The sequence below is a fragment of the Enoplosus armatus genome, chromosome 13 (genome assembly GCF_043641665.1).
Source record: "Enoplosus armatus isolate fEnoArm2 chromosome 13, fEnoArm2.hap1, whole genome shotgun sequence".
NCBI classification, from domain to species: domain Eukaryota; kingdom Metazoa; phylum Chordata; class Actinopteri; order Centrarchiformes; family Enoplosidae; genus Enoplosus; species Enoplosus armatus.
In genome coordinates, this window is record NC_092192.1 from 9913730 (window position 1) to 9938673 (window position 24944).

A 24944-nucleotide genomic window follows, 5' to 3' on the forward strand; every position below is an offset into this window, starting at 1 on the left:
CGTTTCTGTCTGAATTCAAAACAAAGATGGCAGCCCGCCAACTACTCGGATAGCTAATACATGAGGGGAACAAATTGGGTCTAGGGTTTTAAACTGTTGGTCAGACAAAACAGGACATTTGAAGATGTCACCTTGGGTTTTAGGAAATTATAACGGACATTTTACAGACCAAACAATTAATCAATGCAACTAAATAATCAGCAGATCAATTGATAATGAAAATAATCGTTAGTTGCAGTCCTAGAGAGCAGTATCTCCTATGCCATACTAAAAAAAAAGGCAACTTTCTTCTGAAGGAGGTTGCACATATGCCTCAAAAGAGTATAAATACACTCAAGTATTTCACAGATATAGTAAAGGTTTAAGAGACCATTTCCATGAGGTTTCCAAATAACGTTTCCTTACAGTTTCCCAGTAAATTTGTCTTTAACTGTCTAATCCAATAATACTCCTTGTAATAAAAGATGTGGCTCCTATAGAAAATGATTTTCTCATTACCAGAACCTTTAAAAACCCTCTTCAGATGTTGGTCTTTAAAATAAACCATCACTGAATGCTCCCTGCTGGTGTTTGCTTAACCATGAAATCTCAATTAGACACATACTGGGAATGTTGTTGGAACCAAATGAACACGAAGTGGAACATTCCTGTAAAATCATAGAATAAGGCAACACAAGACATGTCACCATATGGGGACCGTCACAGGCATGTTACAGGCTATGTTTACTGGGATTTCATTATGGTATCACTGTAAACTGTGGGAGTCTTATAGGAATATACTGCAATGCCATAAAAATCACTATAAAATAGGCTACAACAGACAGTAGGAATCATGATGTGTAGATGTTGGGTTTTCCTCCCTATGTGTCTACATTTCATTGGACAGCAGGTAATCAGGGAGAGTTTCCACATCTCACTCTTGAGCCCCCACTTCCTCATGAGCACCGAGGTGATGAACCAGCTGATGCCTTGCCTTGACATGAAAAACCGGGGGCAGCCTTCTGCTTTAAGATGCCCTCCCCCGGACCCGGAGAAGTGGCCCAATCGCCCTCCTTTCCCAGTCACCTGATTCATGTACTGCCATTTTACACACACACAAGAAAAAAAAATCGGAATTGGCCTATCGGCAACCTCAACACAGAAATACACCCTTTTGTAAGAAGATTAAAAAGACTGGGGGGGATAAAAAAAAAAAAAAAAAAAAGCGGCTGAGGGTAGATGCAGCCAGCGCGGGGTGCTGTGTGGATCAGAGGGGTGTTTGCGGTCGGATCTCTGCGCACATTCAGAGGAGAAACCGGGCGAAGAAGAGGGGGGGAAAAGGGAAAGGACAATGCTGGTTCATATCGTCTTTGAAGAGTCTTCAGTCATAGGGGATGCCGCATAGATGTGATAATAATCACCGGTAGTCTTTCGATTATTGCCATCGTTATTTCGGATTCAGCCGGCATCTCAGCGGCTATTTCAGGGATACCTTTCAGCTCACTGTAGCCTACATTGTCTTATATTATTACAGCCTGCTAAAGCTGCGTTTGATGCTCTGATTTTTTTTTTGGGGGGGGGCTAATATTTCATTTCTGCAGCTGGCTCATCCTGATGCCGTCGACTGAATAGTCCATGCTTCCCTGGATGTGACCGTCTTATGTTTTATTTGGCCGCCGCATGAATTCTCCCACCGGATCCTCGCCGGTGTACGCTGCTGTCCTCCTCCTCCTCCTCCTCCTCCTCCACTTGCTCAGACGGCCGATTCTCGCAGAGGGCACTACCCTCCTCCCTGCCGCTAAAGACATTTTGATCGTCCTCCCCGGATCCCCCCACCCGGACTCGACCATCACTCCGCCTGCCTCCTCGTCCACCACCACCACCACCTCCTCAGTAACATGTCGGGACAGTCTTTGACGGACCGGATCGCCGCCGCGCAGCACAGCATGACCGGGTCTGCCATCAGCAAAGCCGTCTGCAAGGCCACGACGCATGAAGTCAGCGGACCCAAGAAGAAACACCTTGACTGTAGGTTAAGCATACCATCACTGCTTACTGTATAGATAGCATGCATGCATCAAAGCTACCAGCATCTTTCCTCACAAAGGATAGCTTGTATAAACACCCCCCCACCACCACCACCACCTCCCCGCCCCCCTCTCTCTCTCCCTCATCCGGCCCGGTTATGTTTGCAGCCTCTTTAATTAGGCACCATTACATTCCCTTAGATTAAAATGGGATTTACGCAGAAAAGCAGATACACTTGCAACGTGTCCGGCCATTAATGCAGGCAGTACATTTTAATATAAGGCGTGGGGCAATCAGCCAGGTGCTGTTAGTGCATGTCATTCAGGGGAAATAGGCCACTCTGCTATAGGCTAATCATATTGCAACCAGCCGCTTTACAGTGTAAGGCCTATCCATTATTAACGCCTCTACCAAGCGGCAACTGGAGACACTTCAGTACAGAGTGTGCTTTATTCCTGCAGCATCACCATCAACATTTTCCCTTCATTTCCACAGTTTCACGTTCAAGTTCACTGTCATGTCCTCTGGTGCATTATTGTCATTAACGTGTGTGTGTTCCTGCTGTCCTGATGTGCTGGAGGAGAGAGAGTCGGTGTGTGTGTGCTGTGGCTCCGCTGGTGGGTGTTAAAATGAGGCGTTTAAGCAGAGCAATGCTGGTGTCAGTACAGATTCTTTATCTCCTCATTCTGCTAATTACCTGTGTGTGTGCAAACTGCAGCAATTATATACACATGGAGGAAGAGGATTCCTCACATGTAGATTTTTACCAGTGATTATTAGGTTAGGTGGCTTTTCTGCCTGACTATAATTACTTGACATGATCGATGGAGAGCAGGCGTAATCAATGCTGCTGCCAGTTACACTCACAGGCAAGTCAGAAAGCAGCTAGGAAAGACAGACAGACAGACATAGACACAGGAGAGGGGGAGAGGGGGGGGGGGGTGGCAAGATGGCTAATCAAGAGGAAATGTGGATAAATCAGTCTGAGAGACACAACAAGGCGGGTAGCCAAACAGCCTGAGAGTCAGTCATCCAGCCACACACCCAGCCAGTCAGCCGGCAAGTTTGGCAGTGGATTAGTCAGTCGCGTCCACAGCAGAGGTGACACTGGGAATTCTGGGCTCCCTCACAAGATGTGCCACCGGGCGCCACAACACGATACATCTAAATTAGGGGTATCACTATCACTAAAAAAGGCCACCAAAGTGTCCGAGAAGGCCCAGACGCAAGTTTGTAAATGCACTTACGATGAAAAAAGTCAACCTTGAATCGCAACGTTGGGTAATCACTGCTGCTTTGATTTCCTTATCTTGATGGTGACCACCAGTGAAAGCAAATTATTTAGGTTTTCAGTGGTAATACTGCTGTAGCCACATGTGAGGCTGATGGAAACTAGAGGATTTCTACAGTACGTTGGCTGACTAACACTGACTGAGATTACATTTTTAATTCCTAAAGAAAAGTATTGTTATAAGTGCTGAAGAAAATAACCATCAAGTGGGCATCAAGTGGTTTGTTGGTTTATTGTTGTGCCACAGTTTTATAAGAAGCCACAGTTTTATAAGAACATGGCACCCCTGCAGTTATTAAATGGTAGAAGGTCGTCCACCTTCAGCACCCGACACGAGTCTGAGTCTCTCAGAAACTATTAAATGTCACGTAACTCAAGGGTGAGAGCATATTTTCTAAAAATAGAACCGGAGCATTTACATGACAAATTTTTATCTGTCAAATGGATTATAAAGAGGTTTATACCACCGGCCTCAAGGACAATGAAGTTTCTCTTAGAGTGGGTCGGTTTATTCTGGTCGAGGGGGGTTACACGAGGCAGTTTTGGTCTGATCCGGCTCTTATTCTCATCATTAGTGGAATAAAAAGCTCTGTGCCGAAGTAGAAACTGTAGGCCTGGCTCAATTCACCCCCTGGAAGCTTGAATTGAATTTTTAGCTGAATGAATGTTTTGTACTTTGAGCCATTCAGATGCAGCTGTTCTAATAGACACAGCTAGCTTCCACAATAAAACACTTTCTATTTCCTCTTAGAGGGGGCCCCTCTGCTCCATCCAGGACATGATATAACATACGACTCTCCGGCGTTTATTGAGTGCAGAGGCTGCACTTTTAAGGTTAGGGGAAAGACACAGGAAGGAAGTGTGTTTGGGATCAGGAGGTCAGTGAATCCCTCGACCGGCTGAGAGGAGAACAATGCAAAGAAAAGGCAATGAACTCAACTGAGTCAGCTGTACAAGACTGTGGGTCGATCTCCAGGTGTTCAGATGTGTGTGACCCACGCTCTCTTTGTGCAACTCACACAGACCACTGTTGGATTTAAGGGTCTTTTCTTACTCTGCTTGCCTAAATAGGGTCATAAAAAGTGGCAGTATTTTGAGGTAATGGAAGGGTGCATGAAAGCCCTCAGCAGGACTGACATCAGAAAATGGAACAAAATCAATGTGGGTGACAGAATGGGCCTAAAGGAATAAAATATAATGAAACAGAGGATACTAGCAAAGCAGCACATCAGTGGGGTTTGAAGTCATATCCACTGCAGATAACCTAGGCTACGTTTGTCTGTTTCTGCACCTGGGCTGTGGTTCTGGATTTACATAATCTGAGAGGTTTGATACCTTTTAAAATTTATTAAACTTGTTATTGATCCATCCTTGCCAGGCGCAGTGTGAAGAAAAGACGAATTGCTGATGAACACGTGATAAATCAAATGCAATGATGGTCATTGAAGCTATTCAGAGTGAGCAAACGCAGGTCTCATCTAATTTGTTTTTTCTTTCTTGTAGTGTCATGACCTTGACAGACTGTTTGGTGACATATATTCGGCCAATGTTCATTATTTACCACCCCGTAGCAAGTGATGAGCATGACAGACGGAGTAATGGGATCTCACTTTCACTAGGCAATATTCTGCATGGCTGAGATGGTAGAGAGAGGCGATAGAGACCAGATTCATCACACGTAGAATAGTAATCAGGCCAAAAATGACCTTCTGTCCAGAAAACACAGTTACTTGTTATTCAGCATATGATTTGTTTGTGTGTCATGACTGTACTAGTTATGAATTGCAGATGTTTGCAAAAATAACAAAAGGTGTTGAGAATAACAAAAACTACAATAAAGCCGCACCAATAGAATTTATTGCATTTCATACCAGTGAAATACCAGTGTGATGACCTTAAATTTCAATGCAATTTCAGGTCCTGAAATGACTCCCTTTATCTGAAGCCGAGGTCTTAAAACATCTTGAATAAAGTTTTTATTACATTACAGTAAATGTCTTTGTCTGAAGAAGTCCCTCCAGTCACACATACCTTAAGACATTGGTTTTATATTTTAAATTGTGTTATTGATGTTCATTATATCCTGCGTGGACTGCAGCTTATCAATAATCCCAGTTGGCAATCATACAGTCGATACTTCATCACATCCCTGTGGCTATCTACACTGTCACACACCGATGATTAAATCCTAGCTGATGTATGATCGCCGAAGGAATACATAAGAGGGGCACCCAGCATGGAGATATTTGACTGAATAAGCTCTTTTATTTAGGTGTAATTGTACTGAAGTAGAAGCATGAGTGCTTTGCTATTACTCTGCAAAACGTAAAATAGTGTCTTTAAACAACCTGTGAGGCTGTACTTAGCCACAGTGGTGCGTTGTGCTAAATGCTAACATGTTGATTATTCTGTCCTTGTCTAGCGTTAAAGACGGATAGCTAACAGAGCCCAATATAGACCTAAGACTCGAATGGTTTTAGACTCTTGACTCATTTTCTTGCTGGTTAATTGAACAAACTGTAAACAGAATAGAAAACATAATACAGAAATACATTCCAACTGCACATTTAAATGATTTTACAGTACTATTTTTATGTATGCAATGTATTATAGTATGTAATATTTCCTTACTTTCCTTATATTTCCTCCCAATATAATATAATGGCGCTAGATTAAAAAGTGAAGGGATCACAAAAGTCGTTAAAATGAATGAATGTGTGTGTGTACCAAATTTCATGGTAATCCATCCAATAGTTGTTGAGATATTTCAGTCTGGACCAAAGTGGTCGCCCGCTAGTGTAACGCTAAAAGTGTGTTGCGCGTCGACCTTACTGGTGTGTTTGTGTGTGTTCACTTTTGACAAGAAACATTAATTAGTTGGAATCAATGAAGTCTCATTAACTATTGAGCCAGAAGGAAATGCACAAACAAAACATTAACAATGTGTAAAGCATGACTGAACTCTACCATTACCATGTACGGTTTTGGTATTAATGCCCTGAGATTTAATTAGAGAAGAAGGAGATAAAGGGATAAATAGTGGAGAATCCAGGGTTGTAGCCATTTTTATGTACTTCAGTGGTCAGATTTATAGCAGTCAGGTACATATGCTTCAAAAATTCAATTCAAAATGTGTTTGTTTGGGAATCATGTGCTGGGTTTGTTTCACTCTCCACTGTCAGCTATTAGAAGTAGACTTTTATATTTGGAACGCAGGAGACCAAATGTCATGACGTTAATGCCGCTAAGTGAGAGTCTGACAGTCTGACTGCAGTGATATTTAAAGACAGGCAAAGTCGGACTATAATCAATATTGTTACAGTCATTATAAGCCGCATTGCTGCCGCTGATGTTTTCACACTCAAAAATAACATAAAATAAAGTCAAGCTGAACAGGATTGAAGCATTAGCTGCGGTGAATCGCGGGTGCTCCGGGTGCCTTTGACATGCATTAAACATTTAACCGTGATATCAACTGGGACTCTTTGGTATCCAGCGTTTCAGCGGGAAAACATCACAGAGCTTTCAAGTAAACCCTGATAACCTCTGATCCTGTGGAAGAAACAGACCAAGGGTTTGCCTCAGAAACCAAACTGACTGAAGTTTTCTCGCAGTAACTCACACAAATTCTCTCTCTGTCTGTCTTTGAATACAAGTTCACTTCCTCTCACTCCCCCAGTGGTTTCACTCTGCATCGGGGCCTTTTTAATTTAGCTACTTTACTTGTTGTGCTGTCAAATTCAAGTAAAGCTGCTTCTCATCTTGATTTTTAAGTTTTTGACATGAGAGGTTTTTTATATTTTACTTTGTTTGCATCTCATCTGGTCACATTTGTGATATATTCCTTCTGTGTTATTTTATCATCTTTGTTCCAATGTTCTATCACTAAATTAGATTTACACCAATATTATTATCTGCACAATCTCAGTTTTTAAAGTACGACTGGGAACATTGTGTTTATTCAGCTAAACAGGGATTTTCAGAGCAAAGTAGTGAGAAAAATGTAATACGTTTATCCAGGAAAACATCTTAAACTTGCCAATGAATGTCACTGCACAGATTACACAGAGCCAGTATACAGCGAGTGCACACTACAGTCCATTTATATGAAGGGTTTTACTGTGAAACGCACAAGGTCATGTTCACAGAAAAAACCCCGTAATGCTTAGTTCTTTAACTAGGAGTCAGTAAATCTTTGAGATTAAACAGACGGAGAACATACTTCACATTTTGATCTTAAACCAGAGAAATCCTTAAAGAATTTAGGCCAGTGTTTCCACCAATGTGTCCTAGTTGTACGTGTAGAGTTCACTGCTGAATTAGGAGTCACCTATCATCTGCATTTAATTATTTTTGAGACATATTGTTGTAAACGCCGGGGTCAACCCAGCTTTAGCTTTAGTCCACCGCTAACAAAGATGCCCTGGAAGAAAACTCATTATTCATTATCAGTCTATTCAATTGACAGTTTTTTTTAATTATTCGTCCCTTGAGTTGACTGTGGTGGAACAGGACTGACCTCGTAATGTAACTTTCCATCTTCTGAGTTGCTCTTTTATTGGCGTTTTGGTGGAGCAGGTAGGTAGCACTGTTGAATTACAGCCACATAATGGATTCTGTGATACAGTAGCACCCGGTTCTGATTCATCTGTCTATAACGTCTCCATTATTAAATAATCATTTGTTCATTGATCTGTGTGCTGATATTGAGTGAGTCAAAATTAATGCACCGGTCGATACGACTGCAGACATCGTGGTTGTTCACTCATTCCATCGATTCATAATTACTCAACCTGTGAGCTCTCAAAGGATATAAGTAATCATTTTGACATGTGGCAGGTGCTTTTATTCACAGTGACTTACAGTACCTGAACAGGCAGGATTTGAGTTTAAGGACACATGAATGTTGATAGTAGTCAAACCTGCAACTTTACCCTCTTATTTCTATAACTGCTTGTTTATACTCTTCTCTCTGTACGTCCAGAGAGTTTTATGTTATTGTTTTTGTGTCTTCCAGACCTGATCCACTGCACCAATGAGCTGAACGTCAGCATCCCCCACCTGGCAGACACACTGCTGGAGCGCACAGCCAGCAACAGCTGGATAGTGGTTTTCAAAGCGCTCATCACCACACACCACCTCATGATGTACGGCAACGAGGTGAGCTGAACACACCAATGTATGGAAGACCAGAGGGCGCGAAGATGATTGATTTTCAAATTCTCATGATGACAAGAAAGCAGTTTGTCAGTTATCATCACAATCGATTTTCTCTCATTTTTTTGAGGTCACAAATAACGAAAGGTGAAATAATTCCATTCAAACAAGCTACAGATGAGAGTTAAAGTCATACAAACGTTATGTCTTTTTACGTTACAAACGTTACGTTTACAGAAAACCAATCAACAACAATTTAGATAATCTATTAATTATTTAAGTCCTTTGTTAAGCAAAAAGACAAACACTTGAGGGAACTAGCTTCGTAAATTTGAGGATTCGCTGCTTCCCAACTGTTTTATGTTATTGTAAATTGAATTGGGTTTCAGTCGACAAAACAGGCAATCTGAAGACACCTTGGGTCCTGGGAACCTGTGATTGGCATTTCTCTCTGTCTTCTGATATTTCATAATTGTATTGACGAAATGATTCATCTTTTAATCTGGAAAATTGACAGATTCATCAATAATGTTATAATCGTTACTTTCAGCCCTCGATGATGATGATGAGGAGCCAAGAAAAGGATGAAACATTTCTTGTACAATCTAATACTCTCTGCGCCTCCAAACACACAAACATGAGAGAGACACCGACGTGAACCTCTGCCAATCGGCTAGCTCGAGTTGTTGATCTGTCCTGACATTTTGCTCGCCAGGTTGTAGCAATTTCTCTCCAACTCTTTTCAGCGAGTTTCTTTGAAGCTGTATCTTCCATGTGTCTGACAAGGAGTGATGAGGTACCCCGTTGACATTTCAACGGCCGGCGGGACGAAGTCAACTCCCGACACTGCTCACACTTCAAGAGCAACAACCAAAACATTTTTGCAACAACAAAAATATGTTAAATGATGAGCGTCTCAGGCTAGAAAGGGAGTCTGTGGCAGAGATCACAGCGGGCACGCCGACCCTCTCAAAGTACTCAAACAACAGAGCTTTTTGCAACATGAGTAGTAACATGATGTTTTGTTCACCTAAACAGAAACATTGTGAGGTTTTAAGCCCCATGACCCCGCACCTTTACTTCCTTAATGTAAGGTGATGTATTTCCTGTTAAAACAGGGTGCTGGAATGGGACCGCTGTAAACTGCAAACCAATGGGACGTCATTTAAAGAGAGAAAGGCTCTGTAAATTGATAGCAGGGGAAGAAGTTTTATTGCTCAGGAGTTTTGTTAATGCTTGTGCAAGATGAGCCAAAACTTGTGTGGGTAGCTGGAGTCAGCACTCGATGCTAAAATGGGCCGCGACATGTGCTGGTTGACCTGCTCCAACCTGGCAAGAATTGTTGTTGTTAAATGTACAAGTAAAACTGCTGTTCTGCAGCTGCTGCATTATCAGTATTTGGCATTAGATTTTCTGCATCTTTCTGGTTGTTGTGGAGCATGTGATCTGCTATTTTACCGGCTAACTCCACCTATGTTACCTGCGTCAAGCCCTGACCTAAAGGGCAGCTACAGTTTTCGAGGAAGTCAAAGTTTCCATTTCATGACTCTTTAAGTCAACAAACACGGCCTCTGTGAAATGCTTGTAAAGCTGCATCTCCTGTCTACAAATGAACTCTTCACTTTGCTGTTGTGTCTATGTGGACATGACTTGATATTGACAGCATGAGATAAGTCACTAACTCTTTTTCCTCCGTCCTTTTCCATCAGAGATTGATGCAGTACCTTGCCTCCAGAAACACGCTCTTCAACCTCAACAACTTTCTAGATAAGGCTGCACTACAAGGTGATTTAATGCCATTTGGCTGTTTGTATACTCAGCAGTGCTGTACGTCTAACAAAATGACTTTATGTCGGACTCTCCCTGGCTCTGTAACTCTATCAATGAGACCATTTCAAAGGAAGGCTACGGTCCAGGATTGAAAAGCTACAGACAAATGTGCCTTTTGTTTGGCACAAGAAGCTGCTGCATGTTACTGAAAATGGAAACACATGCTCAGTGACTTTGTTATTAAATATATTTGAGAATAAAAATAAATAAATCTCAACGTCAGATGGCGTAAGGGCCAGTTTGACACATTGCGGAAAATCAGATTGCTTATAGAGAAGTTAGTCCACTTCATATGGAAGGGATTATGGCTTCTTAATCTGGTTTGAGAACAGGCCAAGGTGATCAGTCTCTAACTGCAGCACCCCCTCTTTGTCCCCCCCAGGGTATAACATGTCCACTTTCATCAGACGCTACAGCCGCTACCTGAATGAAAAAGCCATGTCTTACAGACTAGCAGCAGTGGACTTCACCAAGATGAAGAGAGGGTAACAAACTCTACACACTCTACATATGGAGGAGAATTATGGGCCTTTTTAACCAAAAAGGATGTTAATATTATTTTCAACTTTTCAGCAGATGGCAGTTTTATTTCCATGCTCTACTTCAGTTAAAGCAGATAGATTTTCTATTTTTCCTTAAAGTGAGCCTAATGGTAAATGCTAAAAAAGGCTAAATGCTAAAATGTAATTTGCTAAACATTATCACAAGTAGAAGAGTCATAAAGTCAGACCCAGTAATGTCCACCTATAAAGTTTGTTAACTAACAATTTAGCTAACATTAGCCACCATAAGCTACTGGTCACACCAGACCAAAATAAGGCTGTAGTGGCAAACTACCTCACTGTTTTGTCCCTTTTTTGCTTATAAATTCAACTTTTGTTTGTTTGTTTTTCTTTCAAAATGAACAAATCAACATGTGTTTCCTGTTCCTAATCCACACTAAGAGCCTGTACTGGTGTTATTTTCCCCCCTTTCGGTTGTAAAGGACCTCCTTCCACACATACGCACTTCAGTCTGCAGGTCTGATAAGTCCTGTGTGTGTGTTGCATGCGTGTTTGTGTGCATGTATTCTTGTTTGTTACCAGGGCCGACGGTGTGATGCGCACCATGAACACAGAGAAGCTGATCAAGACTCTGCCCACCATTCAGAACCAGCTGGATGCACTGCTGGACTTCCAGGTAAACATGACTGACTTAAAGACTTGTTAGTAAAAGACAGCGGAAGTCACTGCAGTATCTTGATCTCAGTGTTTTTCTTTTCTTTCTGTCTTTCTTTCCTGTTTCCAGCCCAACTCCAACGAGCTGACCAATGGAGTGATCAACACAGCTTTCATGTTGCTGTTTAAAGACTCCATACGGCTGTTTGCTGCTTACAACGAAGGGGTCATCAACATGCTGGGTAAAACCACCACACATACACCACACCAGAGTCAGTCTCTATTGAGTCCGTTTGGTGGTTATGCAGTAATCTGCCTCTGATGTCGAGATCACAAGACTATGACTCCACTCAATCTTCCTTTAAGGGGAAATCAATTTTTTCCTCTGACTGTCTCTCAAAGTCCAATTAAAGACTATAAGTGAGTGAGTCTTTAGTGACGAGTTCATTAAATGATTCAATACTTAATTGACCTGATCCGAGGTGCTTCAACAAGTCAAGTCAATTTTATTTATATAGCCCAATATCACAAATCACAATTTACCTCAGGGGGCTTTACAATCTGTACATCTACGACACCCTCTGTCTTCAGACCCTCGATTGAAATGAGGGGAAAAAAAACCTTTAACAGGGAAAAAATGGAATAAACCTCAGGAAGAGCAGCAGAGGAGGGATCTCCCAGGGTGGACAGACGTGCAATAGATGTCGTGTGTACAGAATAGAGTCACAACAGAAAATGATAGATGCTTCAACTATGGTTAGTAACTGGGACTCCACGTGGAATTTATTTCAGCCTGCATGGACACAAGATGTGCACCCGGTATCAGAACCAAAGAGATCAAATCAGAACCAGAGGCAGTTTTTGTGATTGTATACGCTTTCTGACATCATCGTCTAGCACCTAAGTGGGTTAAAATAAATCCTAACCAAGTATTTACGTATTTTTACCTAATTTGTGACTAAATATTGATCCTATGTTCATTCTGGGCTTCTGACACACAGAGAAATACTTTGACATGAAGAAGAACCAGTGCAAAGAAGCTTTGGAGATCTACAAGACCTTCCTCAACCGGATGACCAAACTGTCCGAGTTTCTCAAAGTGGCAGAGGTAACGTCTGTTTGTCGTGCTGCTCCTCCACAGAGGAAACAAGAGAGGGGGCGAGAATATCTGTCTGGAGCGAATCTCGACGGTCTCCTCTCCTCCACACATAAACTCCATGTTCTTTTATAATTTTCTCCCTTTTCTCAGAAGAATTTGCAGAGAAAACCCACTTTAACCTGTTGAGATTTGCTCCAGACTTGTTGACTGTTACCCTCGGGATCCTGATTTACGGTCGATATTCCCAAACCTGAAACTGACCGTAGATCAGTATCTGGGGGGGGGGGGCTTCTTCTCTTTAATCTTCCAAGTCTTTTTTTGCCTCTAGATTTTCTCCTGTTTCTGTCCTACTCTTGCCCTGACCTGGGGAGGGGGTTACTCCAAGACAATGATTAATGGCTGAGTCTTAGCCTATCAGAGAGCCACTCATGTAGAGCTTCCAGTTGAGGGACCCCTTCGCGTGCTGCCTGTTCACATGCCTGCACTGCATGCCCAAGCAAGCTCTTTTTCTATCACTATCTCTGTCTCCTCTTCCTCTTATTTTATTTCCTCCATTTTCTTTTTAAAAAAAAGGATTTTCTTTATAATGGCTGTTATCCAATTAACAGTTGCAGTCCATGCTAGGCTTTGACAGTGAATATAAACAGTTGTATCCTCTGTAGACTGCGTAGCATTTTCCCACGCGCCATCTTCAAAGGCTTTCTCTCTGCTTGGTTTCGTTCCCATTTGGAAGAAGGTTTGGGGTGCAGCCGCTCGATCCAAAAACAAAAAACAAAAAACAAAACAGACTAACGTTGACTTTAAGGACCCATTCATTTTACCTGTCTAACAAAATGTGTGTTTGTCTGTTTGTGTGTCATCTGTGTCCCTCCCTTGTCCTTCTGTTCAAAGTCAACATTAGTTGAGTGTCTTCCTTTTGGATGTTTCTTACCTCGCAGTCACGTGACCTGTTGTCTGCCCTCTCCGCCCTGCCTGTTCAATCAGTCGGTGTGCTCAGCATTCATTTCAAACCAGTCTCCAGATCTCAGCGTGTGTGTGTACTTATAAGTGTGTGTGTGTACATATACTGTGTGTATATAGGTGTTTGTATGCGTGTGCATGCGCCCTCCTCCCCTCCTCCTCTGTTGTCTTTTATTTGTTTTCCTTTCCAGCCACTGCATGAAGTAATGAATGCTTGGGTTTGATTCTTCTTTCTCCCTCCTCCTCCTCCTCCTCCTCCTCCTCCTCTTCCTCCTTCACACGCCTCTTCCCTTTTTTTACTCTGTTGGGTTTTTTGGTTTATTCCTTGTTTTATTATTACATTTGGTTTATTTTTTATTTTGCCTCCCTCCTCCCTCCCCTACCCCTCCCCTCCTTTTTTGTGACACAGCGAGTTGGGATAGATCAGGGCGACAGCCCCGATCTCACACAGGTCAGTCTACATCTCATCTCAATCAGTCAATCAACCAGTCAGTCAACCAGTATTTAAATCCGTCAAGTCAATCCCATAATGCTTCATTCTAAACGCTCCCGTTCCCTACTCACCCTACAGACCTGCCCACACTGCAGCTGCCCCGTCCTCCTCCTCTCTTCTTCACTCTCCTTAACTCCTTCGCCTTTTCTCCTTTTCTCTCTGAACAGAGTTTAGAATAGAGAGGAAACAATAAATGAAGACCTGCAAATAGCCTTGAACCACATTTCTTGTCCCACAATTTCTAAGCATTAGCGCAGGAATTTCATTTTATTCTTATCTGAATCACTGCAGAACAAATTTTACTCTGAGGTAAGATTTTGAAAGCAGCATTTATGCGGCTGAATAACAAATTTTTTTTTTAGCCTTTTTCTGCATATTTCTATTTTAGATGTCCATGACCGGGGCTTAGTATCTGTCTGCATTTTTCCAGCAGTCTTTTCTGGCATTTTCACAGTGTAAATATCAAGGCTTGTCTCTTCATTCAAAGGCTTATAATACATATAAGTCAGCACAGCTTTATGAAATAGGGTTTTGCCCATATAAGCAGTGTTCAAATCATTGTCCTGAAAAGATTATGTCCCTTTGCATTAGCTGTGGGGAGAGCAGCGAATGGTTTTTTATTAAATAGGTTTCTGCAAATATGACTTGGATAGGTGTACATAATGCCATCATAAGTACTGCATATCATGCTAAAGGCCCCAAATGCAACTTCTCCTTTTCAGTGGACACATAATTGGATGTTAACAATGTGAAAAATCAGGTAACAAACTGAAAAGGGCTGACTTATTTAAATTAATGTCATGTTTGTAGTGCTTATGAAGACCTTATATGCCCTTATTCAACAACATAGTGACCCATGCCTATACTGAGCTCTAGATATGTGTCTGTTTTACTTTTAAACTTTTAGCATATTCTAGATTTCTCTGACGAAGGATATCCAGAATTCGCATTTTACTCTCTTTCCCCCTTAAAATAAGTATATGAGAAATCTTTTCTTTGCTTGTTGTGTTTGCATTGTGTTCTCTGGTGCTGAAATGTAAGGATCTCGATGAAAACTGTGGTATCACATGTGGTCAAAATGAACCCATCCATCCTTTTTGTTTTCTAATAAAGAGTGCTGGCCAGCTGCTTAATGTGTATACCTGGTTTTTCACCAGACGTTTACATTTCACGGAGTTAACTTCCTTGGCTTCCAGTGGGATAAAATGTTGGTACTTAGCTCCTTTTCTTTAGTTGCTGCCTAATTTCCAAACTAAATGAAATGAATAAAACGTTAATTTGACTTTTAACCTAACGAGGAATCCACGAGTTAACTCTTAATTTTTAGACTGTGATTTTCTTTATGTGTACGTGTGTGTCAGTGTGTGTGTTTATGGGAGCGTTTGTGCACTGCTGGCCTCTGCATGGGCTCGTTAGACGGTTCAGAAATGTGTTTGTTGTGTTTCTACTCCGGAGCCCTGCAGCGACGATGCTCTGCTCTGTCCTGACCTGTCAGTCCCGCTGTGGACTCGCTTGCATGATCCGAGGCTGATGTGTGCATGCTGGTCAACCAAACCTGATGAAACCAAATGCAAAAAAAAAACAAAAAAAAAGAACAAAGAGCTGTCGTAGAGTAGATAATGAATCTGAGGATGATGTCTTAATTTTGCTGCTGCTTTGTGTCGGTGCGAATGTGAGAGAAAATGAGGAGGTGAGGAGATGGGAGTGAGAGAAAACAGTGTGTCCCGTTTTGTCCACTTGGCTGTGGTTCTAATGTTACCCCGTCAACCCCACCCCACCCCCCATTTACCCCCCCTCCCCCAGGCTCCCAGCTCTCTCCTGGAGGCTCTGGAGCAGCATCTAGCCTCTCTGGAGGGCAGGAAGCTCAAGGACCTCTCCACCGCCAGCAGGTATGATCAGATCACAAAAAAGATACTCAGATCTGATGCACCAGCCACTCAGTACTACTATTACTACTCCTGCTGGTCCTACTGCAATTATTATTACTATGTGTTATTGCCGCAGCAGTTCTGTGAGGCTGTATTTAGACACAGTGGTGCTTTGAGCTAAATGCTTGTGTCAGCATGTTAACATGCTGATGTTTAGCAGGTAATGTTTACCATGGTAGTGTAGCGTGTTGGCATGCTAACATTTGCTAGTTGGCACTAAAAACAAAGTACAACTGAGGCTGATGGGAATGTCATTATTTTTGGTCATTAACTAAAGAATTAGACCAATTAAAGTTTTCACTTGTTGATGGCGCAAGATGAGAACTCCATCACCAAAGTTATTACAGTTCATCCTGAGGGGAACATGAGTGTCTGTACCAGATTTTTCTCAAAACTACAAGTATCAACCTCATGGTGGGGAAGAGAGGAAAAGTCAGGGGATCACCAAAGTCATTAGGATTCATCATCTTGGGATCATGAATGTTCTCGGGATCTTAGAATCAAACTAAATTTCATAGCAACCCATCCAGTAGATGAAAAGTACTTCAACTACTTCTATTTCTATATACTCTATTACTTCTATAACTGGTTGAAAACCTTTTAGCCATGCTAGCAGCTTGCTTTGGAGATGGCATTCTGAAATATTACTGAAGTTATTGGATGGATTGCCAATACATTTGGTACAGACGGTCATGGCCCCCAGTGGATGAATCTTTGTTTCTGTGACAGTTCAGTTTTCTTTACAATGAGCATTACAGCCTCACAGAGCTGCTAGCGTGGCTGCAGATTCTTAGTCATGTTAAAATAAAGTAAAGGTTACAAAGCACCATAAAGTGCAACTCAGTCAAAACAAACAAAACAAAGCAATATTGCAGCCGTGTCAATTCTGCAGGCTTTGCAGAAATATGTTTGTGTGTGTGTGTGTCACCCTCAGATCCAGCACCTTGTCCAGTGCGGTGTCCTCTCTCTCCAGCACTGGGATCTCTCTCAGCCGTATGGACGACAAGACAGAAGACAACAGACTGCAGCAACACAAGGCGAGACATGTGCAAGACATTTTTAAACTCGTAGCTTACATACACATATAGGTAGGTTTAGACAGCTAACACTACACACCAACAATGCTCTACTGAATGTGGAACCCCATACCTTTCCACAAATAAGCTGTTTTTTTGCTTTTATGTGAGAAAAAGTACACTGGAATGTGAACTGTGCAGAAAACAGTACATCAAGTCTTTTTGTGCTCCACACTGTTGAATGGACAAGTGCATTAATCCTGCAGTACAGCGAAATACACTGTCTGTCTCGAGCTGCTGGCCCGTAGCGTACAGAGCTGCACAGAGAATGAAAATGAAGTTACAATCTGAAGAGCCTCTGCAGTGGATTTTTTTTTTCAGTCAAGCATAGAAGCAGGACAAATAAAAAGCAGAGGGACTAGAAATATTTAGAATGGCTACGCTACTAAATATGAGAGATCCTGTTTTCTGTTATATTTACAAACCATGGAAATGTTATTATTATACTGTTGATGCTTCCCCTGCAGGAGGACGGTCACAAGGTGATCGACATTCAGACACCCAATGTGTCACCCAGCACCCAGTCAGTGGGCAGTGCCAACAGCAGCGGAGGGGCCACAGATCTCTTCTCCAACTCACCCATCGTACCCGTCAACAACCAGTGAGTCTTAACGTTTAGTTTGTCCAGCTTGAAGTGCAATATTACAGTATTTATTGGTTTCTGTTTTGTCTTTCTCGTTTTTTATTTTAGCCCTTCACCCCAGTTGTCCAACAAGAGGCCTTTTTCCTGGCTGTCATTGTAAATGAATAATCTCTTCTGGTTACATAAAAATAAAATGAGAAACAAAATCTCCTCTCTCATTTTCTTTCCTGCAGTGTGCCAAACCTAACCAGTGAGCTGTTCACCCTGCAGCCTAACTTCACCCCCATCCAGACCACACACACTGTGCCCAACAATAACAATGCCTGGGGAGGTAGCCCGCATACACAACCAGACACACACACATAATCATGCAAACATACAACAAAGCATGCAAATAAATGCCCACTAACACACGCTGCTCAGAGCTGGATACGCTGTGACAGTGATGTCCAGTTGCTTCATTCTCTTGACTCATTTCCCCTCTTTTCTTCCTTTATGTTACCATGGTAACCTTTGGACGTCAGGTGACCTGCTGAAGCCAGCCCCACACACTCACATTCACAGCCCTGGAGCCCCATTGCACTCTGGGAAAATGCTGCCCAATGACTTGGACTCTTCATTAGCCAACCTCGTTGGTAGTGAGTATACATATTCAGTCATTGCTTCGTTAACCGTGTCTCGCTGTGTTGCTTCCTTTCAGCTGATGTTACATTGCTTTTTTTCCTTCTCTCAGATCTGCAGTTTGGGGGGAACCCAGCTAAAAAGTGAGTGCGAGTTTCCTGACGTCTTGACTCAGCCGTCTGTTAATTATATATTATTTCATTACCTGTAAAAACTGTGTGTGTGTGTGTTTGTGTGTGTGCATCAGGCCGGAGCTCCAGTGGAGTCAGCTGGTAGAGAAGAAGCCAACAGGAGGAAGTGGCTGGCAGTCGAAGACCATGTGCACCAGCACCAACTGGACTCACACCACCCATCCCATGGCACCTGCACCCATGCCCATCCCTCAGATGGTAAGTTAAAAGCTACATTCACGTGGTCTTCAAGTTCTGGACATATTTGTTTTTTTTACTCACTTACTCACTTATGTTGCCTGATTACACCTCTACTCAAGACAGTGCCACTTATTCCGACTTGACTTCATTGCTCTGTGCAGCAAGTAAAATACCACATATACAAAAACAGCAGTGCAAACAACAAGCCCGTATTTCACACGACTTGTTGTCGGGGAACATAGTGTCTCTGTGTCTCTGTGAAAGCTGAAATTAAAGTCATCAGCCTCGTGTGCCACCTGCACTCCGTTTAAGCGGGTTTCACTGCCTTTGCTGCCATGTAACGAGCGGCACGTCGCTGACTAGAGGTCTAATTGAGTAATTAGAAAACCCCTGTGTGGGTGTGCCGGACCTTTAAAGTTTAGATTAATAAACCTTTGAACCCCCGAGTCCCTGAACTTCAAGTCTACAGTTATTGGCTTTACAGATGACAGTTTTAAGTGCCCCTGTCATCTTTTTATTGTTGCAACTAACAATTATTTTCATTATCGATAAATCAGACGATTATTTTTTCAATTAACTGATTAGTCTCTAAAATATCAGAAAATAGTGAAAAATGTCCATCACAGTTTCCTGGAGTCCAAGGTGTCGTTTTCAAACTGCCGGTTTTGTCCAAAATCCAAAGAATTTAAGTTTATAATGATATAAAACAGAAAAAAGCAGAAAAGTCTCAGATTGGAGTTTTGCCTTAAAAAATGTAAATGTGGGCTTTTTGTCTGGGAACTCTAGCAGAAACCTTTTGAAGACGCATTGTATTATATTAATTAGGTGCCATCCATCATTTTGTCAGTGAAGTCAGTTTCTCCTAATGATATGATATCTCATTCTGGACTGAAACTCATAATATAATATACCTGTTGGCCAAACGTAACTTTTACTGCTGCATTCAGGGCTTTTGAAGGAGCTCCCAAATGTGCCTCCGTCCTTTGTGTCCCACTCTAATTATCCGCACGTCTCTTCCATTCAATCTGGTTTCATCTTTTAATTTTCGACTGATTGACCTCTCAACTCAAACCGCTCATTTATTCAGCAAATGGCTCGGAAAGCCGGAGGCACGACTCCAATAGAAAGTAGAAGTGATTGGAACATGAGGAATGGGCGAAGGTCTTTTTACTTATCGTCTCTGCCCATTTAGAGAAAAGACACAAGCTTGGCTTTTTATTGTTGTAACTCCCTTTTTCTCTACCTCAGAATGGGATGATCTATACTGGCTATGTAAGTACCTTTCTTCACTTCTTTCCGCACCTGATTTCATTCTCCCGAAACCTCCCTGCTTTGCTTTTTAAAAATCTAAGCTTGTGGCACTTTTATTATTAGTTTGCATTGTTGATGATACATGAATTATCAGAAGAAAAGGGAATTATTTTGCTTATTGTGCTGCCTTGGCATTGTTGTTTCATCCCTCGTGGTTATCACCATCCGCCAATCTGCTCCCTAAATTCAACCTTGTTAAATGCTGCACCTCTTTTTGTTGCTCAAGATTAGCTCAGTCTTGCCACATGCAAACAAATGCAAATGTTTAAGAAAGTCTAAGCACTTCTGTCTTTGTTTGGGGGGCATCTTTGGCAGGTTAGACATAAAGCTGACAGTATCAGGATTATGTTTAGGATAAAGACTGTAGCTCAGCCAGAAAGTGGTCTATTGTGTTCCTTTTCTGTGCAGGCTCCAGCACCAGTGGCTTTTCCCATGACGACACCCCAAGTGCCTGTGTATGGAATGGTAAAGAGCGGCATCTTCCAGTCTAATCTCAGTCATACATTCAGAAATCATTCATTCTGCTGGAATTCATCTACTCTAAATCTAAAATATTTTTTTTCTCTCCCTGGTGTCCACCTGCACTCACCTGTCCTCTGACCAGCTCCCTCCTCAGATGAGTCATCAGATGGGGGGCGTTCCCATGATGCCCCCACAGCCTGTCATGTACAACCAGCCTGTCCTGAGACCCACCAATCCCTTTGGACCCATCCCGGGGACACAGGTAACACACACACACACACACACACACACACACACACACACACACACACACACACACACACAGACATACATTTATTAGTGTACAGTACATGCCACATACTGTAGTTAAAGGACTATGCTGACATTTCCTATTTCCTTTCTTGCTGAGTTAGATGAGAAGATTGATACCACTCTCATATTTGTCCTTTCAATATACTGTAAGGCAGCAGCCAGCATAGTTATCTTGGCTTAGCTTAGCATAAAGAATGGAAACAGGGGGAAAGAGCTGACTTGGCCCTCAACCACAACTTGTCGTTGCTTTTTGTACAGATTAAAGAGACAAGATATAACACGTGAATTGGTGAGCTTTAGAGGTGCTGGTAGACGGAGCCAGGCTAGCTGTTTCCCCTGTTTCCAGTCTTTATGCTAAGCTAAGCTAAGTGGCGGCTGGCTGTAGCCTTATGAGAGTGGTATCAAGCTTTTCATGTAAATCTTGGCAAGACAGCAAATAATGTCAAATTGACAAATTGTCAAACTATTTCTTTAACAATCTGCCTTTTTAATACTGTTATGCTGTTAGATTGCGTTTGGTGGTGTTTCATCAGCATATCTGTGTCCTTTTTTATTTTCGTTGTGTATTTTTCTTTGTCCCACACATACATGACAAATTATAGACTAATCTGACATCACACACAGAGCAATTTTCGAGAATAGAATTTTTCATAAACCTTAGTTTATTTGACATTATGAGCTACGAGCTGTTGCTACTGAAACACTTTCATTTTAACCTCACCACACACATCAGTATGACCTGAAGCTTTTTTTTCCTACTTGCACACATAAATGTGAGGCACTTGCCTAAAAAATACTTTCAGCTATCTCTCAGGAAATCATCTTTTATAAATGTTGACATGTTTAGGAGGCAATAAAGACGGTGTGAGGGGGAAAACAATCCAAATAGATACGTGCTGCTCTTTATTCTATGTGGATGTGTATCTTAAAGGCAAGTAGTAGCTGTGGAGCAATAGTCATCATCTGGTGGTTGAACACTTTTCTGGGAAGTGTAGGAAATTAGTAACTGAAGCTGAAGTAGGCAAGGAATGTAGAGAAAAACTGGGAAGACCAAATAAGAGTAAATTAAATGATTTCATCATAAAATGACTGAAATGTGTTGGACTAACTTGATATAAAACATGTATGCTTCATGTCTGCAAGTCTTCTTGAGTAATTGATGCCTTCTTTCATTGCTATTCTTAACGATTTGATAAGTAGCGTTCAAGCTGTGGACCCTTCAAGAAGCAGGATGAATCATGTTGTCAGATCGTTTTGAAATTGACCAGCAAGTGTGACATAAAAAAGTGTTTTTCACAGCGTGTAGTCATCAGTTGGTACGGCTACAAGACTATCAGGAGAACAAACATGTATGTTTTGACCAATTATTCAAAACATAACAGTGTAATATAATTGCTTACCGAGCACTAATGCATACTGAGAAGCTGTTTTCCTGGCACACCGGCAGGTAATATGCTTGTCAATAGATGCCTGAACACTTGATGAGGTGTTTTGTTGAACTAAATTACTCTCCATGCCCCCCCCCCCCCTCCGTCCTCTGCAGATGCACTTCATGTAGGGATGATGTGGTAACCATGGCAGCAAAGCCGAGAGAGAGAAGGCGAGAGGAAAGAGATGGAGAGAGAAAGAGTCGAAGAAAACAAATCCAGAACCAAATCCAGTGCCAGAGGAAGAAAGAAGAGGACAGAGAGGAAGAGGGAGGGGAGGGGAAGACGGAGAGAGGACCAGAGGACGGATAAAAGAAGAAATGTCTGTTTCCATGTCGCCTGACTCTCTAATCTCCTCTCCTCTCTCCATGTGGCTACTGATCTCTCTGTCTTTGAATCTATTATGCCGGGGCACCAGAGGCTCCGCATCAGTCCCACTCATCCTCTTGTTTGATTTGCCAATTCAAATGGCGACTACGACCTGCGATGACTGACAGCTCTGTGGAAGCGCAGAAGCTCTGTTGCCACCTCCTGACCTCCTCATCCCAATAATTTCCTGTATAAAAAACTTACCCACTTCCCTCTCCATCCCACAACCGAATCAAACTCGGGGGGACACGCGTCTCTTTCTCTGATTGGATTGTTTGCTGGCACTTTACTCAATGTGAACTTTGCCAAGGGTGTATGTCTGTGTAGGGGATTTTAGCATCTTGTTCAGATTGGTTCCCGGTTGCGTGTCATCCATCACCTGATGTCAGATGTAATTGATTTGAATGCGTGTGTGCGTGTCCCTTTTTCTACATTTCAATGTGCTGCATCAACATTACCGTTTTGAATGCTTTTATGAGCTCCATTTGTTCTTACTTGCCAACTTCACATTAAGAATCCGGCGTGGAACGATAGATTTTAGCGGGCGCGCTTGTGTGTATGTGTGTGGATGGACGTGGCTGTGTAGGGTACGTACTGTACGTGTTTCTCTTTTGGTACCTGATGTCATTACTGTGTTGCCAGGTACCAATGTGTTACTGCACTGGAACTAACTGATGAAAGCACTGAGCCAGACCCAGGCATCGCATTTGGATGTAAACCAACCTCTTACACTAACTTTGCTACTTGGGGACGTGCTGTACACACTGTGTATTTTGTTCTTTTTTTTGGCTCCCCTACAGCTGTGCAATATCATACAATCTCGTCTTTTCCACCCTTGTGTAGGCTGTTTAGAAGCTGTTTCCTGCTGTAGTGTTGTACTTCTTGTGTGTCCACATCAGGTTTCTGTACAGAATGTTTTATTTTTTCCCCGTTTGTTTTATAACCTGTTCAAACTCCTGTTCTGTTGTACCCGTACTGCTCTAAAAGTAGTGAAAAATGCACTGAGAGCCACATAGAGAGGCGTCTGGATATTAGTAAGGAGGCGATCCTCAGTCTTGCCGATCAGAAATGGTCTAACTCCCAAACGGTATGATGTCCTGAGCATTCGTCCTGTCCAACATTAGTCTCCTGTGAAGTCCTTTACACTCCAGAAAAGAACTGGATAAGCGTATTTGCCGCAGCATATGTCTCACCATCACTCGGAGGAGTTAACGACATTGCTAAAACACAGAGGGGGTTTGTTAATGTAGTGTTAATATTTATGGACAGGACAGCTAAAGGTCAGTCGGGGGAGTCAAATGAGGACCAGACTGCCTGAAAGCTACTGAGGGTAATGTCTGTCGATCACGACCGGAGTAATGCCAGTAGGGACGACATACAGATTAATTCAGACAGCCAGAGACGGGACGGCTTTAATGAGACGTTAAATGTTAATGTGGCTTTTCTGGCAGAGCCAAGGTCAAGTTAGACCCACAGACAGACGATATATATATATATATATAGCACAAACCTTCGAAGAGGGGACAACGCTCTGCTGCACAAAAACCTAAAATCATTGCTGGGATGTACAGTTGAAAGGGGCAATAATCAATTGGGGATGAAGTCGTTTTCTATTGATTGTCTGTTCTATGTACATGTACTGTATGTGTGTTTGTGTGCACATGCCTTCCCATAGAGATAAACAGGGTCATGTTCCTCGGTTAGAGATGAAAGCTGGTAGCGTGTACTAACTTAGCAGTGAGTGTTATTGTGACCGTGTCTCAGTCTGTACAACCCGACATCAAATTAAGGTGGCTCTAGGATCACTCATCTGCCGAAAAACGCAAAAAAGAAAAAAGGGCCCAAGTCATCGGACCTGGAATCTCAAACCTCTCCAGACAGCTGGAGCTGCACATGCTGGTGATTCCTAACAAAAATCGTCAGAGAATCGCGACTGTGTGGTGGCGTATCGTATCGTCACCCTTGAACTGTAACTGCTGGCCACGCAAAAACCAATCTCCCTGCAGCTACGACTCTACTACCAGCAGAGCGAGACTTCAGTGTTAGAAATCGTCACCAAGCAGGCAGATATTCTCTGAGGTTTCTAAATAAGACGCCAGCTGACATTTGGATATCTCCTTTGGAAAAATTGTCGTTTCACTCTCCTCCATTACTCGTCGTTCCAGTGGTTTGTCTTTCTCCGTCAGCTGAATGCTCTTTTCATTGTGCACTTCACTCCCACGACGCAGCTCGATCCATCCTGGGCCAACCTCTGACTGTTACTGTGTCCTCTGTATATAGGTAATGCCGTTCATGTGTTTTTAGACGTGCTCTCTGTAAAGTGATCGAAGCCCCATTGGATGACGTACTGTACGTGGGACAATTTATTGCTGTATCTGTGTTTGAATGGTTGTATTTTGAAGGTGTCATCATCCAGGGATGGGTGGGTGGGCGGGTTTGATGTTTGTGATGTTTGTGTCCATCTCGAGGAGGAAAGGGGTGGGGTTTGGG

The 24944-nt window shown here is 42.4% G+C and overlaps 1 protein-coding gene across 1 annotated transcript; it reads left to right on the top strand.

The window, feature by feature from the left end:
• Positions 1 to 1877: 1877 nt before the first annotated feature.
• Positions 1878 to 24532, top strand: LOC139295435 (phosphatidylinositol-binding clathrin assembly protein-like). Its single transcript, XM_070917626.1, has 19 exons — positions 1878 to 2007; positions 8316 to 8458; positions 10165 to 10240; positions 10668 to 10770; positions 11371 to 11464; positions 11573 to 11684; positions 12444 to 12550; positions 13911 to 13952; positions 15798 to 15883; positions 16857 to 16959; positions 17466 to 17599; positions 17815 to 17912; positions 18106 to 18219; positions 18315 to 18345; positions 18450 to 18591; positions 19822 to 19845; positions 20293 to 20349; positions 20489 to 20608; positions 24461 to 24532. Exons 1-19 carry the CDS (start codon positions 1878 to 1880, stop codon positions 24530 to 24532), a joined length of 1788 nt encoding a protein of 595 aa, XP_070773727.1.
• Positions 24533 to 24944: the final 412 nt, after the last annotated feature.

Bases quoted from the DNA above. Each gene is read 5' to 3' on its own strand.
- LOC139295435 (XM_070917626.1), top strand. From the start codon at position 1,878: ATGTCGGGACAGTCTTTGACGGACCGGATCGCCGCCGCGCAGCACAGC. The intron at 8,459-10,164 runs GTGAGCTGAACA...CTTTTCCATCAG, and splicing joins TCATGATGTACGGCAACGAG to AGATTGATGCAGTACCTTGC. The intron at 13,953-15,797 runs GTCAGTCTACAT...CCCCTCCCCCAG, and splicing joins ACAGCCCCGATCTCACACAG to GCTCCCAGCTCTCTCCTGGA.